The following is a 17,676-nucleotide window of genomic DNA, read 5'->3' on the forward strand; positions in this document are numbered from 1 at the left end:
GCCTGCACTGCCTAAGGAGCTGCTCTGCATCCAGATGCTTTATTTTCTACATATTTTCTAGCCCCCTTACCCCTCCTCCTTTGGCTTTTCCAAACTCAGCTCATGCTGGGGAGAGCAGCACAGAGCTGCAGCTCTGAGCCCTTCTCAGAGCTGAGCTGCCTCCTGTGATTTCCCAAGTTGGCTGCTACCTTCCAGGCATATCTGCACCATCTGAGGCTTTTCAAGAGCTCTTGTCTTTGCCAAATCTCACATTCCTGGAGTTCCAAACTTTCCCTGACTTCTCTTGCACTTTCCCATCTCCCAGCGTTGTAGCCTTTAGTAACTGCTGCTTACCCACAAGAACACACAGAATGTCAGAACCCTCGTGCCATTTCCTGACTCATTGCTCACTCCTGGGCTCTGCACAGCTCACTCAGGGAACGTTGCAGTTTCTGACAGTCCCTGGTTGCTGCCTGCCCCATGCAGCCTGGCAAGCCTGGTCGAGGTGGCCGTGTGGCAGGTCAGCCATCAGGTCTGATGAGTTTCCAGTGCCTCCTTCCTTTTCAGAGCGTGCCAACAACGATGTTTTCCAGCCACAGGCTCGGCAGGTATCACATCTGCCATTCCCAGGGTGCAGATGCACAGAGCACAGCAGTCCATGCCCGTGCAGCTCGAGCTCCAGCTGCTTTCCCACACTCCCTGAACAATCCATGCAGGCTGCACCCCTTCCAGCATACTCACATTGAGGGTATGACCCCATACAGCCCCTCAGAGGCTCCACAGTCACCCAGCCATTGCACAGGGTCAGGGTTTGGGGCTCTCCTGTGCTCAAGGGTTTGCAGAAGTGGTGGGTTTCCCTATGACCCAGATGTCCCTGCACATCTGAAGCTGCTCAGCCACTGCACCCCAAAATGCACCCTTAAATTTCTCCAGAGGCTTTGGGAAGACAGAACATGCTGAACTCAGGGCCTGCCCCATGGACAGCAGGGGCCTTTTATTGAGAGGGACTAGTGCAAGGGGGCTGGAGAGGGAATCCTGCCCCAATAACCTGAGCACTTTGTCCATCCATGGCATTTCCCATCCTGAGACTTCCTGATGAAAGATGTAGAGCAGAGCCAAGCGAGCAGCCCTCTAATAAATCAACACCCCAGAGACTTTGGCTGACGCAGACATTCCTGAGCAGATTTAAATCTTGTTTGTGAGGAGGGGTCCCTCCACGTCCACACTTTACACACCCCAGCCACTAGAGAAGCATCTGGCAGCCAGTCCAGGGCTCAGCTACCCCAGACACATCACAGGGCTGCTGATCAGCAGGAAAACTCTCTGGTTCCAGCATATCACAAGCTTATTAAAGATAGAGTTGTGCTTTGGTCTGCAGAGATAAACAGATCAAAGGCATTCTGGTCTGTGTGCCAGTGCCGCCGGTATCCCCGTTTGGCAGAGGGAGGCTGGGATGTGCTCTCCATTCCCAGTGCAGGACATTGGGGAACTCAGCCCAGCGCGGGGAGCAGCAGGGAGTGTGCCCAGGGCCACATCCAGGCTGGAATAAGCCCATTCTTGGCTATTTGCATGGGGAACTTGGAGCAGCTGGTGGGGACTGAAGCGCCTCCCTCACAGGACTCCCTGCGCTGTTCCCCCGGCCCTGCGGAGCCAGGGGTGGCCAAGCTTTGCTGGAGTTCTGCTGCCAGCCTGGGATCTGCTCTGCTCAGGAGGGACAGCTAAAAGGGGAAACAGGTCCTCGCACAGCTGGCCCAGCAGCTGATATTTGCATAATGCTTTGAGACCCACAGATAAAAGATCTGAGAGACATGAAAGGCTGTCACTGCCTGTTTGTCATTTCGTGTGGTTCCTCCCTGCTATTGCACGCAAAGCAGGCAACTTTCAGGAGAGGTGAGTGCAGCTTGAGGGAAAGATGCAACAGTGGAGGCTTTTCCTGCCAAATTCCCTTGCACAAGGAGCACATCTGCACCCCAGAGCTGGCTGGGTTCCAGCTCCCTCCACCCATTTCACAGCCACCTCACCTTCAACCTTATCTGTCCCCAGTTCAACTCAAGAGTCACCATCCTCCCTGAGTCACATCTATTATGCCACTCCAGGCTCAGCTGTGCTTGCTCTCAGGGGATTCACATGAATTGCAATGCCAAAAATTGGGAATGAGTGACAACATCAGGGCTCCCGGGAGCCGGGAGGGAGGGAAGGAGCCTTAGCACATGGCAAAGCAGCAGCAAGGGCACTGAAACTTCAGGTGAGTGAGGAAGGTGATGGTATCACTCAGGAAAGCAGCAGCAGGAGGAGCGGGCATCCCACCCCCCTGTCTGTGCCAGGCTCGGCTCGGCGGAGCCCGGCACGCTGGGCTCACTTTCAGCATTTCAAATTTGCCGGATGATAACCTCGGTGCCTGAGTTCACAGCTCTGATCCCACCCACTTGAGGTCTGACTGACTCATGTTGCAGTCCCCGTTGATACGAGAGCAGGAGGGAGGCTGGTTCGAGAGGAGGGAGCAGGGAGGAGAGGGGAGGGGAGGAGAGGGAGCGAGGCAGCCGCCGCTCGCAGCTCCTGCTGCACAGTGAGCCGCTCGCACCGGGGCAAAGTTGGAGTCGGTGCAGCCACTGAAGTCTTCCACAAGCTCAGGGGCTGTGAGAAAGCAGCACCTTTCCCAGGTAATGTTTTTATCTTACTTCTTGCTGAGTTGTTTCGCTGCTAAAATACTTTTTAAGTGAGATTGAGAAGGGTTGGTGGGTCCCTGCTGAGTGGGATCCTGCCAGGGGCCAGCTGGGTCAGAGCAAGTGTCACTCGTCAGATGCTGGTGCCATCAGCATCCTGTGGTGGCTGAGTGGAGGGCAGTTTGGGGACTTTTTTGTCTGTTGCTGGTGGGGACAGCTGGATCCGACAGCATCGGGGAAGGACGTGGTGCAGTGTGCCCAGGGCAGAGGCAGAGCCCGGCACATCTGTGGCTCTCTGTGACATCTTGTGCAGCCTCCCTGCCCGAGCAGCCTCCCCGCGGGGGCTGCTGCTGACTTCTTGCACTGACCTGCCCGAGCCTTTTCCCTGAGCACTCCAGCCCTTCCATCCAGCCCTGCACACCCTGGCAGCTGGCAGGGTCTGCTGCTGCCCCATCCCAGGGCATGCTCAGATCTGTGGGGCAGGACACCCCCAGGTTGGGCTGTAGCACAGGAGGGGTGGGCAGTCCCCAGGGGCACCCAGTGCTCGCTGTCCCTGTCCAGAATTGGCTTCAGCAAGAGGCTGAATCCCACAAACTCAGGCAGCTCCAAGCACACCTATGAGCCCTGCTGCCCTGTTTTCAGTTTCACCTTTCCCGGACGCTGTCTGATGAGCAAACTTTCAAAATGCTGACTGCTCTGTGCATTTCCACATTCCTCTTCACATTTCCTGATTTCAGGGGTCCTGAACAGCTTCTTACCCACAGAGCCCCTTTCCTCCTGGGGAAGCACTGCTGGTGGCAGTGATGGGAGCTTTGTCCTGCCTCCCCCAGCCCCTCTGCTCGTGCCAGAGGCAATAATTGATGCTTTGTATCAGAAATCACGCTGGGATAGGGCTGAGAGAGCACCAAGCTCTGGAGAAGCCCAAAGAACAGGGACAGAAGCATCTGGGGATGCAGCCAGGCAGGACACCAGTGTCCCCTCGCATTTGTCCTCTCCCACATTGCCTTCAAGTCCTACCTGTGACAAAGTTGTCCCATTGTGAATCAGGCTTATGGGCCTGGCAGGGGATCAAGAAGCCCATTCCCAGCTTGGGAGTTTTGCAATGCCCACCATCAAACCTCAGGCATCCTGTCTCAGATCAGAATAAACCCCCAAACTCCTTCCCATCTCTTGATGGGAAATACCTCTCCCAGCATGCCCAGATGTTTAATTCCAGGAAGGAGTTGAATACAATTTTAGAAAAAGCCATGATGTCCTGCTGCGAGCTCTGCATGGCCAGGGAATGCACTTTGCTCCCAAGTGCAAAGCACTTTTTCTGCCTGCTCTTCTCTCAGAAAGAAGCTGTCATGGGAGGCAGAGGAACATTTCAGGTCTGAAAGGGCACAGCCCTAGGACAGAGCTCAAAGGCTTCATGTGGTGCTTCTCCTGAGCCCCCAACCACCTCTGTCCTTTCCAGAAGTGGGAAATACTTCTCAAAGAGAGGCTGCCACATTCAGGCACTTCCTGAGTGCTCCTCTCCGCTCAAGTGTCTGCTCATGGCTCCGATGCACCCAAGCTTTTAACAGGTTCAAAACAAACCTGTTATGCCAGAAGTAGAAGCACAGGAAGGGAGAGCAGCCAATGCATTCCCTGCCAGAGCCAGAGCTGCGTCCCATTAATCTTACTGCAAAAGTGCACCAAGTGCTGGAATTAATTATGTCGGAGGAAAGGATGCTGAGAGGTGGAGAGGGGGAATAAAAAGGTAAAATGCAACAGAAATTTCTCATTAATAAATCACAGCCCCCTCCCCAGAGGAGATAAATGCCATTTTAAAGGGGAACACAACATGGACCGCAGCAGAGCATAAAATACCTGTTCAGGCAAAAGAAAGCAGAAATTACTGTGAGAATTGTAAAGAGGATAAATGGAGAGACGATAGGATATTACAGCAGAAGGATCATTAATGCACCAGAGAAGGCTATTAACAGAGTTCCTTAAAGATCAGCCTAGAGGTAAATTTTATTTAATGGTTTTCATTAGTAATTTTGGCTCAGAAAATTAGGGTTTATTTAAGAGAAATGTACTGGTGAGAAACTTGGGAGACGTTCCGCACTGGACAAGGGACTAAGTACTAGAGGATCTGAAAATTAATCGAAACACACTGGGCTGGCACAAGCTCACATGCTTAGGGTCTAAAAGCAAAAATTGCTACTCTAAGCAGCTGAAAACCATAGGAAAAATATCTGACTTTTAGGGAACCCCAGGATGAGTGCAACAACAAGTGCAGCCTGACAAGCCTTAACAGCAGAGATAGAGTCAATCAGAACACCAGTGCCACCAAAAAGGCATGAGAAAAATGACCCAGAAGCAACACCCTGCTCTGGTTCCTTCAATGTCAGGAGGGTGATTTTGAACCACAAACAGGTCCAGGCTGTGATAATGAGGATAATCAGGTAAATGTAAAAGCTGCCTGGTGAGACAGGGCTGGAAAGGTATCATTTATTCCGGCTGTTGCTGGAAAGACTGCCATGGGAAACATCGAGGAGGAAATCAACTCACTCTGCCAAAACACAATAGGAGCAGAGGACAAAGGTATTGAAAGTGGCTGCGAGTGACCTGGGCACAAAGCCAGGAGCACATGTGGAGTCACAGAGAGCCAATGCTCCAGGAGAGAGCTCTGAGCTGGATGCATCATCCCAGGGTCTGTGTCCTGATGGCAGCGAGCTGGCAGCCCCCCAGCTATAGCAGCCCCCCAGTCTGCTTTTCCTGCAAAGCCATGTCCAGAGGCTGTGCTCTCCTGGGGGAGTGTTTCCATGAGATAATTTGGCTGAAGGATACAGGAAAGTCTCCCACTCCTCCAGCACAGTTAGGGCTGCAGCATCACACATCCGAGCTGCCAGCAGGCAGGTCCTGCCCCATTCCATGGAGAAACATCCCAAGGGTTTGCAGGCAGCTGAGCCCTGCAGCCCACATTGAGCCACAGAGTTCCCAGCACTACCTGAGCTCCTCTCCAGGGATGGGGACACCTCTGTCCCCTTGCAAGGGGCCATTCCTTGCCCTGACCTAATCTGAAAAAGCAATAAGAAGGACAACTCCTTCTGCAGGGCAAAGCTGCAGCAGGAGCTGCCCTGGCACCGTGGCAGAAGCCAAATGAGCCGGTGTGCCCAGAGCTGGGTGCCACCAGCAGAGCCCCAGGCGAGGCCCAGCAGAGCCCACGTGAGCTGCGAGAGCCAGAGGCAGGAGCAGGGTGTTGGTGTGTGGTGAAGCAGCCATGTAGGAGGCTGCCATCCACCCACAGCATTTTCTAAGTGTGCTACTCCCCCTATAATTTAATCTGCCATTTCCACATGTTGGGAGCAATGAAAACACATCCCTTTCACTTGGAAATTCCCTTCTGTGGGAACAACCTGTTCTCCTCGCTGCCGTCAGTGGGCAGGCAGCGCTCAGCTTGTTCCACACTCCTTTTGTGAGTGAACAAAGAGCTTTCCATGGCAAGAGCCTGTGCTGCAGCTGGAGGTGAGGAACCGCTCCACAAGCTGCTGAAAGCATTGCATCCCTCTCCCAACAGCCTCAGTCCCAGCACCCAAACTCAGAGGGCTTCCTGTCTGCCAATGAGTTTGCTCTGCTCAGCAAAAGGTTTCCCATGGGCTGGTTCGTGGCTTGTTGTTTGCTTTCCATGCCTTTAGAAGCAGCAGGGCTGTGGGAATCGCCTCTAATCTCAGTGGTCCAGTCCCGGTCTCTCCCCTGTATGGCTCCTGGCAATCAGTGGTTGTTTTCTCACACAGTCTCCCTGGTATACTCCCTCCTGTGGCCTCCATGCCTTTAGACTTCAATCAAATACATAAATCATCTGAAGAATATTTCAACCTGCACCACAATGTTATCTTGTTGTTGCAGGGGGAGTTTAAAATCTCACCTTTGTCCTCTGACAAGGCTGGATCTTTTCCTTTCCTGGAGTTTTCTTCTGATTGCTCCATCTCTGCAGCCTGTTGTGCTCTGCAGAGAATCAGCTCTGCCTTCCTGCACAATCCTGGGCACCACCCGGGGAGGCTTCACTGCTGCTCCATGGGGTGCAGGGAGCCTGCAGAGCTGGGTCCTGCCCCACCGTGGGCACCAGCACAGCTCTCCCACTGCAGCACAATGAGGAGGATGGGGAGACTCCTCAAATCATCTGGTGGCAGACCACAGCTTGGACACAAGAGATCCATGAGTGTCAGCGAGTCAGTCCAGCTCCTCAGCCCATTCCCAGCCCTCTTTCTTAATCCTGCACTGTCTCAATTCCCTTTTAGGCATCCTCCCAACATGGATATTGCTTCCAATCCAGGAGCCAAGGTCCCTTTGAATCTAGTAGTGGCAGGGTCTTGGAGATCACCATAACCAGCAGCTCACCGTAAGTTAGAGTGGTTTGCTCTGTTGTTTCTTCCCTTGCAAAATGTGGCATTTTCTTATTTGTATCCAGACATAAACCAGCTGCAAAAAGTCAGTCTGCAAGGGATATTCTTCTTCCCTCCCAGGACCCAGAGCAGAGGGGGGATTTCTCAAACAGGCTGCATGAGCTGCTGTGATTTGTGATGGCAGGGACCAACCCTAGGCGTTGGGCTGCTGCAAAGCACAGGCACAAAGGCAAAGTTTAATGAGATTGGCAGCCACAGCTAAGATTCAGAAATTACGTAGTCGTGACTAATTTTGCTGAATTGCATAAGAACTGCTATCTCAGGAAAATTGTTTCCTCATGTCCTCCTTGTTCTCACTTTTATTGTAAGCCTATAGGAACATGACAATTTTAAAATCCCTGCCCTTCTCTCAACATCTCTCCATTACATGGGCACCCCTAGGGCTGGGAGAGCCCCGCAGGCAGGGACACGTGTGCCAAAGCACTTTCCAGGTTGGGTTTAAGTGGGCTGGAGCAGGCAGGGAGGTACACACACCCTGCTTCTGGAGGGGTTTGAGGGGAAGCTCAGAGGGTCTTTGCCACTGCAGCTCTGACTTGATGCTTTTATAGAATCACAGAATGGCTTGGAAGGGATCTTACAGATTTCATTCCACCCCTCTGCCAAGGGCAGGGACACCTTCTACTAGACCAGGTTGTTCAGAGTCTTATTCAGCTTAGTCTTGAACATTTCCAGGGATAGGGCAGCCACAAATTCTCTGGGCAATCTGTGCCAGGCCTCACCAGACACTTTCTTTTGCAGGTTGTCCTTGGGAGGTGTCAAAGCTCTGTCCGTGCTGGAGCACTGCTTACCACTGTCACCAACCAAACATGCAGAGGGCATGAAAGCCCACAGGACCTGACCCAATGGTCACTCAGAGGAAAAGAGAAGGCATGAAAGGAAAAGAAGCAGCTGAGATCCACCAGCAGCTGCCACAGGGCATCACCTCCAGCACTGAGCTCCCAGAGGGGGCCAACAGGCACAAATGAGTGGCAGTGTCACATCTTTCCTAGACCATGTCATTCCCAGCACTCAAGGCTGAACCTGTAAAGTGACTCTGCAATGTTCTCCAAGGTCACTGTAGAACAAGGGTCATTTTGGGAAGGGCTCTAGGCCTGCCTGCTCCAGGCTCACTCCAAGAAGCTTTGGAGCTGATGAGAGCAGGACTGCTCCATCCTTGCAGTGACACCATGGATCCATGTTACAACCACACAAGCTCTCAAAAAAGCAACCACACAAGCTCTCAGGTGTTCCCCCTGCAGGTGCTGGTCGGATTCTGCCTCTTCACCCTCATTGTGATCATTCTCTGTGGTAACATCATCGTCTGCCTGGCCGTCACCCTGGACCGCCGTCTCCGGAGCTTGACAAACTGCATCATTGTCTCCTTGGCCATCACAGACCTGCTGCTGGGCCTTCTGGTGCTGCCCTTCTCTGCTTTATATGAGCTCACCAAGGAGTGGCCCTTTGGCAGCATTTTGTGCAACATCTACACCAGCCTGGACGTCATGCTGTGCACGGCCTCCATCCTCAACCTCCTCATGATCAGCCTGGACCGCTACTTCGCTGTCACCACCCCGCTCCGCTACCGCCAGGTGGTCACTCCCTTGCGGGTGGCCGTGGGTTTGGCTGTAATTTGGACCGTTTCACTGATGGTCTCCTTCCTACCCATCCACCTGGGCTGGAACACCAACGGGACAGCAGTGCAAAACACAGGCCCCAGCTGCAGCAAGGAGTGCACGCTGGCTGTGAACCTTGTGTACGGGTTAGTGGACGGCTTGCTCACCTTCTACATCCCTCTGGGCATCATGTGCATCACCTACTACCGGATACTCAAGATAGCGAGGGAGCAAGCCAAGAGGATAAACCACACGTGGGGCAACGCGCCCGTGCCACCCATGGTGAAAGAGCACAAAGCCACCGTGACGCTGGCAGTGGTGCTGGGAGCGTTCGTCGTGTGCTGGTTCCCCTATTTCACCATGTTCACGTACCGGGGGGTGTGGGGGGACAGCAGGGTCAAAGGCACACCCATGTCCATTGTCCTCTGGCTGGGCTATGCCAACTCAGCCCTGAACCCCATCCTCTACGGGACACTCAACAGGGATTTCCGAGTGGCATACCAGCACTTGCTGCGCTGCTGGAGGACGAGACGCCCCAGGAACTCCCACCTGCCTCCCCTCCAGAAGGCCCAGCCCAGGGACAGGCAGGGCCAGGGCAGGCAGGAGGGTAAACCCTTGAAACTGGAGGTGAGGAACGAGAAGGGGACACTGCTCACTGATGGAGCCCTCAAGAGGTAAGAGCTTTCCCACACTCAGGACTTTGATGGTCTGTCCCTAGAGAGGAAGGCAGACATGGGGACCCCAGTTGTCCATGGACTTCTAAACAACAAACTGATGCCTGAGCAGGAGATCCTTGCCCAGGCAACTCCTAAATTCAGCCACTCAGAAATTCCTCATCACTCATAAGAACCCAGCTTGCATCCCCTCCATGCTGGCAGCACAACTCCAGGTACTCCAGCTTCCCACACGGCCGGGACTCCCCTGGAATTGCCACCGTTCACAGGGAGCACAAAATGTCCCCTGGCTTTGCTGGGCAATGGGGACAGCTGCCACCAGAATTTGCTGTACAGAATGGGGCGAAGCTTTTAGCTGGGGCTGCTCCCCAAAATCAGCTGTGTCCCAGTGAGGAACAAACAGCAAATTCTGGGCACAGAGCAGAGCTTCAAGGGCCAGGAAAGGAGACAGAAGGGAAGATGAGAATTAATCCTGAGGCACAGTCAGAGCACCTGCAGCCAGGCTGAGAGTCCCTGCAGGAGCCAAGGTCTGGGTTCCCAGTTCCCTGCAGAGCAGCTCGGCCACTTCCCTTCCCATCCGAGCCACACACCCTCAGCATTTCAGATTTCAGATTTTCAGTTGCATCAGCAGTGAATTCAGCCAACAGCAAGTTCCATTCCCTTCTCTGGAAAGGGGCAGGAGTAGCCCAAATTAGGTTGGCAGATGTTTTTAGAAATACAAATGCCCATGTAAAGTTAGAGCAAAAGATTCTCTCAGCATCGTCCCAAGCATGTTACGAGGCTCAGCCCCAGCAAAGGGTGTGGTGAGGGAGCAGGATGGGAGCAAAGTGGGCAAGTTCTGTGCCAGGCTGTCTCCCCAACACCCTCCCTGGGCACCCACATCCCCACAGGGCTGTGCCACCCTCTCACTGCCTCACTCCAAGGTGTTCACTCAGCCAAGCACAAGGAGAATGGGGGGGCAGGCTGTCAATCTGCTGCTCCTGAGATAATCTAACCTCTAAGCAGTGCCTGATAAGCAGCCCAGAAACTTTCCATCCATAGATAAGGAGTCCTTTGATTCCCTGTTCCCAGCGTGCCAGCAAAGGAGCCGCGCTCGCTCTGCGCTCTCGCAGCACGTGTCCTTGATCCTGCCCCAGAAAGAGTCTTAAGCCACCAAAAGGAGAACTCAGGGAGGTGAACCAAAGTTCAGAGCCACCCAAAAGGCTGATCCAGCATTGTGCCTCCCCTGGGCACCAACATGACTGTACCCAAGGGAAGGCTGCAGAAAAAGAGACACAGAGGGATGGATTAACCTGAACAAACACAAGAATGCAGGTCTTGGGGCTGCCTTTTTCCAAGGAATTAATGAGGAGCCCAAAGTTACAGCGTTTGGCAAATTGTAGGTTGTATGTAAAAACATATGGAAAACATGTCTAAGGTGGTGGGGGTGTTTCTGCAAATATACAGAGACAAAGAGAGCTATCCTGTTTGCTCACACAGAAGTGCAGCCCCTGGGCAAACCAGGAGCTCTTGCACTGAGGCTCTGCAGCTGCACCAGGAGAGCTGGCAGTGAGAAAAGGGCTGTCGGGATTTCCCTGCACAGCCGAGAGAGAGGAGAATGTAAATGTCAGTGTCTTCTCAAAATGCTGCCTTACCACAGAGGGACAATAATGACTTGGAGGGAGATAAAAGGGGAAGAAAAATGGGTTTCTGTTCCTCAGGCAGAGGGCAGGGTCACTGATTTCCTGGCTTTTACCCTCCTAGCTTCTCCGGGTAGAAAAGATTCTTGCCCTAGTTCACCAGAGGGAACACTCAAGCAAGGGGAAGTTTCCTGACCTTTCTAAATCCAGTGAGCTCCACCCCATCCTACACAGTATCACCACTGTGGTTTCTGCTCACAATCAGATAAGAGTTGCTCGAGCACCTGTTTCTATTTTCTCCCCTTCTCTTTGTAGCCTTCTCACCTCACAGCAGTGGTGCACCAATGATCTTATATGGCCCCTTCCAGCCCTTTTTTTCCATAGTCAGATACACAAAGATCTGCTGTTGACAGATGACAAGGATCAACTAATGCAACACAAGACAGGTGAGCACAGGATTCACCTGTTCACCAAAAACCTGGCAGCCAGTTTCACCACAGCCTTCCTCTGGCCTCTTCCTCTCTGCAGAGTCTTCAGAGTCGTGTGCCCTGAACATGTTAACAGGAAAAGAGCAACATAAATCATTCCAAAAACTCATAACCCCCCAGACAGGAGCACCCAGAGCTCAGAAGAGCGCTGCTCAGAGAACCTCTGTGGGATCATTCAAGGGAAAACAGAATTTTGAACTGTTGCCCTTAATAACAATGTTCTTTTCAGTTACGAGGCACAGGGAAAAGACTAACAAACAAGAGTGGAAATACTGGAGAACTGCTGCCAGTCTCAAGAGTCACTCAGAGTCTCAGTCAGGAACAGGGCAGGGAATCAAAAGCCACGGGACCTCCACAGCAGCTGGGGGCTGGAGGGCATTTCCATGAGTGAGGACCAGGCAGAGATGCAGGGGGAAGACAGCTGCTCCTAGTTCCACACCAGGCATTAGAGAGGAAGGCAAACCACACAAAACCAGTAAGGAAAACCAAAGGACCTCAGGAACCTGTTTCAGTGCAGTGGGACGGGGCTCTGAAGAGACCTGGTGCTTGGCTGTAGGCTCTGAGACCAGACCCTGATGTTTACAGAGATTAAAATGCCGTGAGGGGGAGCATTCAGCCCTAACAGGGATGTACTGGGGAAGAAAATGCTGGAGCTGAATGAGTGGCTGTGGATCACATTCTTGCATGCCATCTGTGCTTACAGCAGCATGGGACAGCACCATGGCCACAATATATGGGCAGAGGAGAAGTCAGTTCCCACTGGAAAGGGTCCCTGTCCTCATCACAACATGCCTGCCCCAGCTGCCAGCCTCAGGCAGACACTACCTGGTGCTTCACAGAGCAAAGCCAGGCTCAGCCAGGCTGGCATTGACAGACTGGACTGCTCTTTTTCCCTGTCTTTATGTGCTATTTAACCTTTCCAGCACAGGAGCTTTTCTGTGAGTCTCAGCCAGCCCATTGCCTAGGACCCACATCTCCCAGCCTTCACCTCCTGGCTGCCCTCTTCCAAAATCCTGTCTGTGAGGTTGAAAGGACAACACTCAGCTTTCCTCAGCACAAAACTCCACAGCAGAGGCGAGAGCTGCAGGGTGAGTACAAGGGCAGAGTCACTGGGTGAAGATGAGGGGAGAGGCAGCTCTCCCTGTCGTGGCATCCACTGCATTTTTCCTGATGGTACCTGGAGCAAAGGGCGATACCATCAGAGATGCAGCCTCGCTCCTTTATCCATCACTGGTTGCTCTCCAAGTCCAGAGCCTGGGGGAGGTGCACAGAGCTGGGCCCCTACTCTGCGGCTGCCCTGGAGTTTTGGGGTTATAGAATCAGCCTGAGAGTCTGTGGAACATGCTGCATCCTGCCTGCTCCTCATGCACTGCAGAGGCAGCTGCATTCAGACCATGAATTTCCAGCACACTTCATTTTCATGCAAGCCTACATCCACATAAATTGCCAGCAGCTTTGGCGGAGATGCTGGCAGGGCTCCCAAGGTGAAGAGCCGATGCTGCACCAGGAATTGCTGCTCTCTCCAAGTGGTGCTGGGCTGGAGGCCACAACTGCCATGCATGGGGATGCCTCTCAGCTCCAGAGAGCCACGTTGTGCAGCCCTTCTCAGGAAGAGTCAGGCAAGGTCACCCTGACCTCCACAAGCTCTCCCCTCCAATGCTGCATGCTGATAACCTGGGCTCTCCATATTGACTGTTCCTTGGGGCGAAATGCAGTCACCCACGTGCTGCAAGCTGGGCACACTTTGTCCCTGCTGCACCCTGAGCACTTCTAACCCCAGCCAAGGTCACAGCAAGAACAGGAGTTGGTGCTGTCTGTCCACACACACAGCTGGGAGAGAGCTGGGGTACAGGGAGCCCCTGCCCTGGGGTGCAACATCAACCTGCACTCCTCAGAGGCAGTGCCTGTGAATCACCCTGGAAATGCCATTGCCCATCAGCAGAAGAAGCAGAGGATGGGAGCTGCAGGTGCTGTTCTTTGCGGGGAGCATCACTGCTGCCCTGCAGGAGGAGCAGAGTGAACCCTCCAGTCTGGAAACCAGAAAGCACAAAGTGAAGGTCCCCAGGGCAGTCTCAGTGCTCACCCCCAGCAGTGCAGACACAGGGCAGAGTCATCTCTGCTGCTGTCACTGCCCAGCAGCAGGGGCAGAGGGGACACCAATTCCAGGTCTTCTGATTCATGCATATGTTCTAAGACACATGTAGTTTCTGTGAAGTAAAGGCAAAATGCCAGCCATCCCCTGAGAGGCTGCTGATCTAATCAGCAGAATGAAGCAGAGGTCTGGGGGAGAGGTTTGCACGAGATCTGAGGTCCTGGTGTGACCACAGATTTCCTCTCTGCACCATAGGGGTGGGGACAGGAAATTTACGTGGGGACATGTCCTCATATAGGACCACCCAACCAGAGAGTTCCTGACAAAAAAATTCCCTGACCCACAGCAGGGAGAGGAGCCATGGGAGAAGCAGCACCTGGGAGCAGAGCACTGCCAGCTCCAGGACATCAGTTTTGGTCAGGCTGTGGCTCTGACAACTCAGCCCTGCTGCTGCTGGCTGGCCCGAGGGACAGGAAGAACAGGCAGAGAAAGCCACAAAGCAAAGTGATACTGCTCAGAGGGGCTTTGGCTGATAGATCTTGGGGTGATGCAAGCCTGCTCAGCTCTGCCCAAATGCCAGCACTTAGCATTTAGTGGGGGATGTCGAGAGCATCCTCACAGCATCACAGCACGGTCCCTCCCAGGCAGGGCAGGTGCTGAATGCAGCACCTCTGACACTGGGGAGCAGGAGAGGGGGGAAATGGGCCCATCTGCATCTTCTAAAGTCATTGATCACCCTCTGTGTTCCCCTGCAGGATCCCTGCTCTGGCACCTCCAAACACTGCTGGAGAGGCCTCTGCCCACCCAGGTTTCTTCCCAAGAGGATGGTGTGTTAGAAGAGCCCTCAGAGGAGCTGCAGAAGAACATCTCCCAATCCTGTCTGGGCAGTGACACTTTCAGCATCAAGTGTTTCCCCACAGCAGCAGAAGAGATGCCTGAGCAGCTGCGTCAGGAAGCAGTGCATGCCCTCGGCAGGGCAGGGCTGGATGGGAGTGCCCTCTCCAGACCCCTGGCAGTGGGTCAGGCTGCAAGGGCACAGGGTGGAGGGGGAAAGGGGCTGCTGTTGATGTCTTGGTGCCAGGCAGACCAGCCTAGGATGGAGAAAGGCAACACAGGCACCACCTTCCCTGGTGTCCTAGGGATGTACCCACCCCCCAGAGGGGACAAGGCCCTGGTAGATGGGGGTGATGTGGCAGGAGGGCTCAGTGTGGTGGATGTTGGCAGCCACGAGTGCTGGATGTCCATGCACAGGACATCCCAGTCCCTCAGCATCGACAATGGGGCAAGGCTGCTTCCCATGCCTGGGGCTGTCCTTACACCACCCCCCTGTCCCAGCCCTACTGCAAGGCAAAGAGAAGCCCTGAAGCCGCTGGGCCATGGGGAGACACTGAGCAGCCAGGGGAGACACATGGGGAGACACTGAGCAGCCAGGGGAGACACATGGGGAGACACTGAGCAGCCAGGGGAGACACATGGGGAGACACTGAGCAGCCAGGGGAGACACATGGGGAGACACTGAGCAGCCAGGGTTGGCCCCAGGCTCTGCCCTCCCCAGCTGCTCAACACTAAGGCTCCCAAAAGAGGATGTTTCTGCCCCAAGCCTGTGCAGAAATCATCAATGGTATAAAAAAATCTATTTAAGACAGAAGGAAAATGAGATGCTTGATTTCTATGGGTGTGCTTTGTCCTGGGAAGAGCTTCCCTGCCCTGCTCCATCCTGCTGTCCCATCCCCATCCCTCTGCTAGGACAGAACCTGGACACACAGCACAACCACCCAAAACACAGGCACGGCTACCCTGGCCAAGGCTGGCACCCCCCAGAGCACATCTCACCCGGTGGGACCAACCAGACGATCCCTCCCTGGTCCCAGAGCTGATGGAGCAGGGGACACCGTGCCATCCCCCAGGCGCGGAGCAGAGGGGGCACCACTGGCTCGGAGCTCCCCCCGCTTGCTGCGGGCACGGACCGGCCCCGAGCTCCGGCCACACCGTGGGTGCCACCCACTGTCACCACCCAGGGCAGGGCTGGGCTCTCTGACCCGGCACAGCGCACCCCAATCACTCCCCCATCTTCCTCGACACCCCTGAGCCACACAGCACTGGGTGCCAGCGTCTGCCAGCGGCACCTCCGTGGGTTTCACCCTTCCACCACTGACCAGTGGTTACAGAGAGCAGTTGGCTCCCAAAGAGTGAGAACAGCTGAGGGAGGGGGGTGCTGCAGCCCCAACCCCAGCCAAATCCCACCAAAACATCAGCGAGCAAGGAAACATCCCCAGCAAGGTGGTGCCCTGTCGGAATCTGTGCTATTGATGACACCGAGATTGTAGAAAGTCTCTGTCTGTCAGCCCCACTGCCAAAGAAGCCATAATTGGTCTGTGCTGGTTTCAAGGTTGTTTATTCTGTTTATCTCTAACATGTTCTGCTGCCCTGCCACAGCTCTGTCCTGCAGGGCAGCGTGTGGGGCTCTGCCCTCAGTGGGATGTTACAAACATTAAATACCACAAACTACCTGTGCTGGATTTACAATAACGTGCCAATATCTGTCACCTACGTTGGACAGTGTGTCCCCAGCCTGAACCAACAGAAAAATGCCAACACCACAGTGAAACATGGAGGGCATGAAGAAGGAGAAAAAGGACAAGGCACACCCAATTTCCTCCATCTTGTCCCCTTTGGACCCCTAATCTAGAATCCTAAAATTTTACTTTTGCACCCGTGCCACACTTAATTATTACTCATATCAAACACTCAGAGCTGATAATTCACCCTGTAAGATTGAAAACTCTTTTCCATGGACAGAGATCACAGCCAGTGTCTCTGGGGGCTCTGTCCAGGGGGGTTCCTGACCCCTGCCAGGGTCCCAGACCTGCCAGGGCAGCCAGAGGGATGCTCTGGACTCCCACAATGCCCTGGCTGGCAAGGTCCCCTCGTGGTCCTCCCTCCTGTGGCCTTGGGATACGGAGCTGTGAAACTCCTGGGCTGAGCAGGTTGAGAAATTGCTTCCTCAGCAGCTTGACAGAGCAGCAGGAGCCGAGTCCCTGCAGGGGAGCTCACAGGGAGCTGGTGCTCCCCAAACAAAGCCGTGTTCCCCAAACAAACCCATGTTCCCCAAAGAAACCCATGTTCCCCAAACAAAGCCCTGTTCCCCAAACAAAGCCGTGCTCCCCAAACAAAGCCGTGCTCCCCAAACAAAGCCATGTTCCCCAAACAAAGCCGTGCTCCCCAAACAAAGCCATGTTCCCCAAACAAAGCCGTGCTCCCCAAACAAACAAAGCTGTGCTCCCCAAACAAAACCCATGTTCCCCAAACAAAGCTGTGCTCCCCAAACAAAACCCATGTTCCCCAAACAAAACCCATGTTCCCCAAACAAAGCCGTGTTCCCCACACAAACCCATGCTCCCCAAACAAAGCTGTGTTCCCCAAATAAAGCCGTGTTCCCCAAACAAAGCCGTGCTCCCCAAACAAACAAAGCCGGCAGGAGCGGCCTGAGCTGCCTGGAGCATCCACGCTCCGCTCCAGCTCAGAGAAGAACTGGCAAACACACACCCAAACCCCTGCCACCTATGATAACAATTAGAGACTTATCTAATTGCAAAAATAATTGCAATTGAAGTGTTTAATTACCATACTAAGCAGGAAGAGCAGTTTCCTACTGTTCCAGTAGCACTCCCGATCCATCAAACAAGGTTTGGGGCTTGTTTGGGTGATGGGGTTTTTTGGTTCGTTTTTTTGGGGTTTTTTTTGTTTTCTTTTTTTGATTATTAGATTGCAGCCCCAGGGGATGAAGAGATTTGCTAATTAGGGTCTTGGAGAACAGCTACCAATTCACAAACACTTGCTTTTAATTTCAATACTAACGAGGCTGGAAGGGGGAGAAATCCAAAGTGCAGAACATCTGTGGCTGCAGCAGCACTGCCCCCAGCCCCTCCTCACTGCTCAGGGACCATCCCAGAGACCCCGGGAATGGGCTGGGGTGGGGTTGGCTCAGTGCAAGCACAGGCAGGGTGGAGCTGCTGCTCCGGGTCGCTGCTGTCACCACACAAACCAGTCCCAGCATCGATCACCTGTCTAATCCCCACAGGGACCATCGGCTGTCCCAGTGATGGGCTAATCCTGGTCCTGAGGCAACCCTTCCA

The 17,676-nt window shown here is 53.9% G+C and overlaps 1 protein-coding gene across 3 annotated transcripts; it reads left to right on the forward strand.

Moving 5' to 3' along the window:
* Positions 1 to 2,493: 2,493 nt before the first annotated feature.
* HRH2 (histamine receptor H2) lies at positions 2,494 to 16,069 on the forward strand. Of its 3 annotated transcripts, XR_012058141.1 has the most exons (5): positions 2,494 to 2,639; positions 6,911 to 7,011; positions 7,814 to 9,341; positions 12,377 to 12,536; positions 14,296 to 16,069. XR_012058141.1 is itself a non-coding variant. In XM_072935328.1 (4 exons), the coding sequence occupies exons 3-4, from the start codon at positions 8,206 to 8,208 to the stop codon at positions 12,388 to 12,390; spliced, it is 1,155 nt and encodes a 384-aa protein (XP_072791429.1). In that variant the 5' UTR covers positions 2,494 to 2,639; positions 6,911 to 7,011; positions 7,814 to 8,205; the 3' UTR covers positions 12,391 to 12,535. The 3 variants fall into 3 exon arrangements, 1 of the variants encoding a protein (XP_072791429.1); XR_012058142.1 differs by lacking the exon at positions 6,911 to 7,011; XM_072935328.1 differs by lacking the exon at positions 14,296 to 16,069 and having other exon boundaries at positions 12,372 to 12,535.
* The last annotated feature ends 1,607 nt before the right edge of the window (positions 16,070 to 17,676 follow it).

Source organism: Taeniopygia guttata, chromosome 13 (genome assembly GCF_048771995.1).
Source record: "Taeniopygia guttata chromosome 13, bTaeGut7.mat, whole genome shotgun sequence".
Taxonomy (NCBI): Eukaryota; Metazoa; Chordata; class Aves; order Passeriformes; family Estrildidae; genus Taeniopygia; species Taeniopygia guttata.